The 8,082-nt window shown below is 36.9% G+C and overlaps 1 protein-coding gene across 1 annotated transcript; it reads right to left on the minus strand.

Moving 5' to 3' along the window:
- Nucleotides 1-1,748: 1,748 nt before the first annotated feature.
- On the minus strand, nucleotides 1,749-8,082 carry LOC145612108 (protein CHUP1, chloroplastic-like). Its single transcript, XM_081667480.1, has 7 exons — nucleotides 7,113-8,082; nucleotides 5,592-6,491; nucleotides 5,314-5,445; nucleotides 5,026-5,207; nucleotides 4,816-4,927; nucleotides 2,268-2,411; nucleotides 1,749-2,104 (listed from the first exon to the last, which is right to left on the minus strand). The coding sequence occupies exons 1-7, from the start codon at nucleotides 7,872-7,874 to the stop codon at nucleotides 2,036-2,038; spliced, it is 2,301 nt and encodes a 766-aa protein (XP_081523606.1). The 5' UTR covers nucleotides 7,875-8,082; the 3' UTR covers nucleotides 1,749-2,035.

The following is an 8,082-nucleotide window of genomic DNA, read 5'->3' on the forward strand; positions in this document are numbered from 1 at the left end:
CGAGTCGAGTCGAGCTACGTACCCCAAACTCGAACTCAACTCGCATCATAAGGACCCCTACCTGCAGTCTGACTCTCTATTGTTGCCTGCTCGTTTTTTTTTCCTGCTTGTTCTAGCATACCCTGTTCAACACTGCCGTTATATACCCAAGGAGCATAATTAATCCTCCTTTTTATTTAAGTGTTTTTCAACTATTCACATAATTTTTTTTTTGGGAGGTATTAAATGGTAAATGCAAATATGATTTTACTTAAATATAGGATAACTTAATATTTAACAATTATGTACCCTTGTTTTAAATCAATCAATCACCCAAACATTATACTTGTATACATACCGTGTATCTCAAAATCTTCAACCATTCATCTTATTTGAACATTGTATGGTTTGTCAAACGACGATGAACTTCATTATGACGATTTTGGTAACTAATGTAATTGTCACATTTTGTGATACACATATTTTTGGGAGATTTATGGGAACATTCGTTGACAATTATGACGTTCGAGCCTTGATAAACCTTTCCCAGATCCTTGTAAAACATTTCCAGGATCTTTGTCTTATGACTGTCTATGATTTTCGGTACCTTTATCAAACTACTGGCTATGGTTTTTCATAACTACATAGTATATACTTTATAGGAAAAATTAGAAAAAATAATCCCAACTTTCATCGATTTTGGTACAATAATCCCAACTTTAGATTATTCTTGAATAATCCGAACTTTAGGAGGTATTCTTTTTCTTCAATCCCAAACCGGTCAATGAAAGTCAATGACCTGTTGTAACAGGTTATGTGCCACGTGTCAAGCTCCAATTGGTCCAAAAAAAAATAAAAAATAATGATTAAAAAAAAAAAAAACCAGAAACCCCTTATTCTCCTACCTGACCACCGTAACCCCCACCCCCACCACCACCACCTGCATCGCCGACCCCGCCTACTCCTCCCTTCCCCTGCCCCAACGGTGCGCCGCTTTCTCCCTAAACCCCCTGTGCCGGTGCTGCGACCCACTTCCACCCACAAGTCCCTCAATTTCCATTCGAAACTCCTCCCTCACTCTCGAAAACCCCCCAAAACCCACCTTCTCACCGTCGAAAACCCTAGCGGTTTGGGTTTTCGATGATGGGGGAAGGGTATTTGGGGGTTTTCGTGAGTTGGGGATAGTTTCTAAGGGAGTTTCGAGTGGTGCCGTGGTGGTGGTGGCTCAAAAAGGAATTTCGACTGGTGGTGAGCGGCCGGAAAGGAGAGAGGAAGGTGGGTCGCATCACAGGGGGAGAGGAAAACCGGCGATGGGGAAGATGGAAAACCGACACAGGGGGAGGGAATAGTAACAACGGTCGCCGGAGATAAGGTTGAGGGTGGTCGGATTGGGTTTGGGTGGTGGTTTTTTTCTTTTTTTTTTAATTTTATTTATTTTTAATTTTTTTTTCTGTTTTTATTTTTTTAAAACCAATAAACGTGTGACACGTGTCATTTTAAAAAATATAAAAAAAAAAAACCCATTCATCCGGTAACCGGTATTTGGGATTGAAGAAAAAGAATACCCCCAAAAGTTCGGATTATTCCAGTATAATCTAAAGTTGGGATTATTCTACCAAAATTGATGAAAGTTGGGATTATTTTTTCTAATTTTTCCTACTTTATATTTTAATATGAACTTCGTATGTTGATATGATGGAAGCATGCTGCATGCATCGCATTGGTTAGAAGACAATTTAACACAATTACACAAAGTGTTTGTATATCATTAGAAATAGCATCTTCTGTATTACAGTATTACAGGAAATGTCACGCTAAGTTTACATACAAAAAAGGAGGTTAAGACCCCTTGAGTACATTCATTACTTTGTGCTCTACGCAGAAGCTCACTGAGATACCTTACAAAGTCATCTTCCCGTGGCCTCCAAGGCTCCAACCTTGTCTTCCCTTCCCCTCTAAACAAAATTATAATCGTTATATCCTAAAAATGTACAATAATATGATTATAGAAAGATACAAAATCTGTAATGTGGGCAATCTATATGCTAACTCAACGCTATGCATTTGCAAGTTTCCTGAGTTGCTCAAATGCTTGCATGGTTTCCGCATCAAATCCTCCAGCAAACTGTGATTGGCGTAGGAGAAAGGAAAAGTTACAAAGCATATACAACAAGTACATGTCTAACAGAATGAGAATCGGATGGATAGAACAAATATCTACATCGTATTCTGCTGAGGAATCTTAATTAGCTCGTAAGACCAATTATCTGTGCGATTTTATGACTAACCTGATGAATTCTAAAAGCAAACCTCACTCCTTGAAGAAGCATGTAGTCCATAGCAACATCTTTTTCAAGTGATGATCGCGATTGGAGTTCAGTAGCCACTCTATTCATGTACTTCTTTGCTAACTTTACAGACCCAAGCTTTACCTGCACAATATAATGAAGCAAAATGAAAATCAGCCCTACCTTAATATACGATTACATTCAATGAACAAAATATAAGCTTAAAATACAAGGTCTTAAGAAATATGGGAAGCAGTGAAGCAGACTACAAATTTGATAGTCGAGATTCAATTGGGCATCAACTGAAATAGAGGCAAATAACTAGTTGAACACAGTTCAAATTCATGAGTTATCATGTAACTCAATTTTTTTTAGTCAACAAAATTTTTATTAGCTACTGTACCTTTTTACCAAATTAGTATCCACTTATAAAATTGTTATGCTGAGTTTAACAACAGAAGAACCTGCTTACAATTTTCCAAAAAATGTTTCATCTTATGTATGGTGCAACAACTTTCTTTTAGGCCTAGAATAAACAAATATCAACTGCATCAGGAAAAGTTATTAGAGAAATATTATTTAAGATTATTTGCAGATGTTGTAATGTTAATTATTTCCCTTATTGGTGAATTTATGTTAGCTAGTTTTGATGTAATCAGAATGCAGATTTGATGTTGTGACAATTAAGGTGAGGTTCCTACCTATTGCAGTCAGATGCAACAGTGCTGGTAAGGTCACGTGCATAAGCCAATAGCGTAATTTTCAGTACAATTGCAGATTTGATGTTGTGACAATTAAGGTGAGGTTCCTACCTAGTGCAGTCAGATGCAACAGTGCTGGTAAGGTCACGTGCATAAGCCAATAGCGTAATTTTCAGTACAAAAGAGTACAAGTATTCAATTATTAGCAGAGAAGCAAGTTTACTAAATGATACGAAATATTAATTTATGCAACTGGGGTGTTTGAATGCATAGCAAAGAAACAACTACTTAGATAGTTTGATGAAGCAACCCCAAACAGGCAAACAACAAGGGAATAAGAAGGCTAAACAGTAGGAAGCAGCAACAACTAGCAAATCCGAAGCAAATTCATCAAAATGTCTTTAATATTAAAACGGTGAAACTTTAGAGGTAGTTTGTTACTTTCTCCTATTTTCTTTGCATTTGAAGCAAATGCCCCTTTTGAAGTATACATCTAGACTAGTTATAGATAATAAGAGGTAATGACAAATGTTTCAGTACATCCTTGTCTGCAACAACTCCCAGAACCCCAACTGTAACAAATCAGCATCTAAAATCTTGTACTCTTTTCTTTTTGTGACAAATGGACTACAGACTATCAGACCTAAAAAGAAACCATGCACTATGCATGACCTGGTACTAAATAGCGGACACATAATCAATTAGTAGCAGGTATAGTATTCAGATTTCGTTATTAAATTGAAAATACGATTCTACTTAAATTAAAAATCTAAAATGATCAAAACAGGAAATCATCTGGTCCTATTGTTATTAACACTATGTGACAAGAGAGAGGAGCAGGGAATTTAGGGAAAGGGTAGCGGGACTTGAAAGTTAAAACTCCAAATATACAGCTACTAACAAAAGTAAACGTGGAATAAACCAACGAAAAAATCAGGGAAGCTAGCTTCAAAGTACAACGCCATCTTTATTACTCTGGATATCAGTCTCCACACGTAGGACAAGAGGCCTGGATTTTTATATTGTCCACCATCTGGTTGCAAAATTTAGCAAGGCTATGAACCATTCTAGTCAGAACATTATGTAGTTGTTTTTGGTTTATTTCTGAACAGAAGTGCTAATACTTTATGCTCTCTCTATAAAGACAAAAGACAGAAAGAAAGATAATTATCAGCTGAATTAATGTTCTAATATATGAGATATGAATTGTCCTAATACCAATATTTACGACTCTGTCCTTATTTCCTCACTGTTTATTTGCTGAACTCTCCAACCCCACCCTCTTCCTAGTCGTCGAAGATCAGAGTACCGATAAAGATGTCAAGACACCTCCTCTTGGCACTTGCCTTGCCTGTATCACAAGAAGATAGTACAGCACTATGACCAAGGAAAGACTCTAGACCTGAATAAGGTAAGATTAAAAGGAAGAGAATCAAAAACACCTTGATTGCTATGTCACATTGCCACTATGGCACTATTAGCATGCTAGGATGACAATTTTTTTTTTTTTTTATTCTTGCAAAGCTTGATTCACAATTTTTATGGTTATATCAACAAACAATTAAGGATGGTATTTTATATATTCTTTAGAGAACCAGCCAAAACTAATGAAGGCATTGGTTTGGTGGCAATTGTTGCGCAAAGTTGTCATTGAGAAATTTTCACTTGCTCATTATGCGATGTTTTGTTAGAAAATAGTAAGGAGATTTTAATTGTTTCTACACCCATGTTCCTCCCCAATGATCATATGAGAAAGCACTTCTGACAAAAATTATGTAACCAGAGTGATTATAAGCCTTTAATGAGTACAGGAAAATATTCCAGCATAAGCATAAACACAAACACACCTTGTTAATGATACCACTATCTAGCATCCAATCTGTAGGAATTTGGAATTCTTTACAACTTCTTATCAGCGACTCCTTTGTTCGAAGTACATTGTATATAGTACGTTCAATCCTGAAATCAAATATAAAGAAATTCTTGAGATAAAATCAACTAGAGTAGAAAATTTTATCAATTGAAAATGCAATGTCCGAAGAATAATCTGTCCTTACTTCTCAGACAATGAAACCATTTTTCTGAGGGCTATGTCACAGGGTAATCGAGAATCATCGTGATAATAAGTGACTTCCAACTCCAACTTCTTTAGATCTTTGTAGCCAAATGCAGCTTCTCGCAAGGTGTCAGCCTTCTTTTCTGGCCAATCAAAGTGCTTCAAGACTGCCCTTTCATCCACCTTACAAATAATAAAACCACAAGACACATATTCTGATTCATAAATTTTCTGCTTTTACTTCAAAAGAATTACAAAACTTGTAATTTTTGTATGACACTTTACTCACAAGGAAGCACAGTTCATCATCCAGCCACTTGACGAATGCCACAACATCGTCTATATTTCGGTACACTGCACTATTAACTTCTCGAATCAATGAATTAACAAATTCCCCTTGAGTCTCAACATCTGCCTTAATCTATACAGAATGTAAACAATACCATTATAATCAAAAAAGCCAATAATGATAAAAGCACTTGCTAATACAGAACAACCCTAGCTCTTTTAGCAAGTTAAATGTTAAATCATGAAAGATGAAAGAAAAAATAGATATAGAGAACTCACAGCAAGCAAATATGAGGATCGATTCTCGATTTCTCCTATCATGTTGCTTCGAACACTTGATAAATTAGGAGAATCAGATACTGCTCCTCCCGATGAATCTCTTCGTGAGTCTCTCTTCATCAATGAATGATAAAACTCCACAACTTGTGGTGCACGTTGCACAGCTCCGACATTACTTCCTGCTGAAAACCTTTGAGAAGGTGGGGGAGGAGGAGGAGGAGGTGGCGGTGGTGGGGGTGCCACAGGACTCTGACCATCACTGGCTTCTTTTGCTTCATTTGGCTTTGCAGAAAAAGGTCTTGGAGGGGGGTTTGGAATCCTTAAGGCCCTTTTCTCAACTTCCGTTGGAGCAAAAACACTGATAGCTTCTAACTTTTGATAATCTAGTGAATCATCTGTATCTCCCTTACATTCCACTTCTTTTAAGCACATAAACCTGTCTGATTGTCTTCTCCTACTCATCATTAAGTCCTCATCACAACATTTTGATCCACTTATGGAGTGTCTTCTACCTGAACTATTATCTTCAATGTGTCCCTCCCACCTTTTTTCAAGCATTGAACCGATCGAACAATCTTGACTTGATAAATTTTCATTAGTTACAGGCCATCTATTAAGCTTCTTTAAAACACTCACTCTCCTAGCACTGCTGCACTCTAGAGGATATCTAGCCGGTGGAGTATTTTCTTCGGACTGAGTGCTCGATTCCACATCAGCAGCACCACACAAACACGGGTTTTGAAGTTCATTGCGTAATTGAGCATTAACCCACCTTAAGTAAGCAAGCTCTTCAACCTCATTCAATCTATTCATCTGCAACCCCTCTACTTGTTTTGACAAATCTTCATTTGTACGCTTTAATAATGATGCCTCTGCTTTTACTTTCCCCATGACTTCACTCTAATCATATTCAAACATTAGTTCAGTACATAATTGTTTAAATAATTTTAACAGAATGGAGCATAAAGCCATACTAAACCTTTTGTGTTTGGAAATTAGCAGATAACACTAAGTTAATAAACTATATTGCCTACACACATACTAAACCTTCTAGCTGCGCAGCAAACACTTACTTCAGCATCAACTTATCAAGTTTGACCAAGCGATTAGCCATGTTTGGCTCTATCATCAGCTATCATAATTAGTAAAATCAGAAACATCACCTTTCTAGATTCAAGCTATATTATACCCTAATTATTCTATATCAACCATGAGCTCATCTTATAAGTCTCGACTTGTTGCTCGATTTTACAATCGAAAAAGTTGAGACCGTGCAAGAATGGAGTTATATATTACACATGGATCTCCTTTTAACCTCAACTGTCCATGTCGGATACTCAACACTCTAACACGAGCACGAGTGCAAGACACTTGCTTATGGCCGAGTCCAGCACTTGTACAATTACAGTATTAAAACAGAAAGCAGCCACTTCCAGATTGTATTTAAACAACATAATTAAAACAACATTTATCAAGATCAACCTGAGAAATTTACAATACTTGAGAAAATTAAAAATTTACCTCAGAATTTTTTGCACAATTTGACAGCTGAGATTCCAGAGAAGCTACTCTGCTGGAAAGATTTCTCTTCTGAAGCTGCAACTCCTTGTTAAGGCGCCGGAGTTGAACCACTTCCATTTCAACATTTTTCGGCTTTTTCGATTTTTCAATGAACCCCTCATTCTCACAATCTTCTCTCCCATCAATTCCATTCTTAAAATCAGATTCTAACAGTTTAATTTTCCTAGTCAGGCTCTCAACCTCATTCTTCTTACCTTCAACTTCCTTTTCTAACTCCAAAACCTTCTGATTTTTCCTACATTCTGACAACTCAGATTGCAATTGAAACTCCCTTTGCTTCGATTCTTTCAAAAGGGTCCTCAAATTCTCAATCTCAACAAACAAATCTTGCGACGACGATACCGTAAGCTTACTACTATATATGCTATTCTGTAAAGCATGAGGATGAACTTGAGTTGCTGCAACAGAGCAAGATAAATCACTGATTAAACCCCTATTCTTTACCTTACTCGAAACGGGTCGATTCCCACCTAATTTGCTGCTTTTCAATTGAGATGACCCAGATACTTTGGCTGCTGCTGCCATTGTTGTTGCTTGAAGCTTACTTTTTCTCTCTCCTCCTAAACCCTTTACAATATGAGAACCCCATGAAGAAGCCGATTTCAACTTGGAAGATGAATTATTACCTGATTTTACATTCTTTGGTGGCTGATTTTCATTAGAAAACTTCAATTTTCTGGGTTTTTCGATTTCTTCTTTCATTGTTCAAGCTGAGATTACTTCGTTTTTCAATTTTTCGGATGAAATTAATGGTGGGTTTTGGAGGGTTTAAAGAAACAAAGATGAGATTATATAATTGGTAGGAAAGTTGAATGAATAATGAAGCTCTAATACCAATGAAATTGGGGAGCGTGGGTTTAATTTGAAGCCGAGAAGTTGCGAGAAATGTGGCAGGCTTTCTTTCAGACAA

This window comes from Chenopodium album, chromosome 24 (assembly GCF_948465745.1).
Source record: "Chenopodium album chromosome 24, dcCheAlbu1.1, whole genome shotgun sequence".
Lineage (NCBI taxonomy): Eukaryota > Viridiplantae > Streptophyta > Magnoliopsida > Caryophyllales > Amaranthaceae > Chenopodium > Chenopodium album.

Bases quoted from the DNA above. Each gene is read 5' to 3' on its own strand.
- LOC145612108 (XM_081667480.1), bottom strand. From the start codon at position 7,874: ATGAAAGAAGAAATCGAAAAACCCAGAAAATTGAAGTTTTCTAATGAA. The intron at 5,208-5,313 runs GTGAGTAAAGTG...ATTATTTGTAAG, and splicing joins ATGATGAACTGTGCTTCCTT to GTGGATGAAAGGGCAGTCTT. The intron at 4,928-5,025 runs GTAAGGACAGAT...ATTTGATTTCAG, and splicing joins ATGGTTTCATTGTCTGAGAA to GATTGAACGTACTATATACA.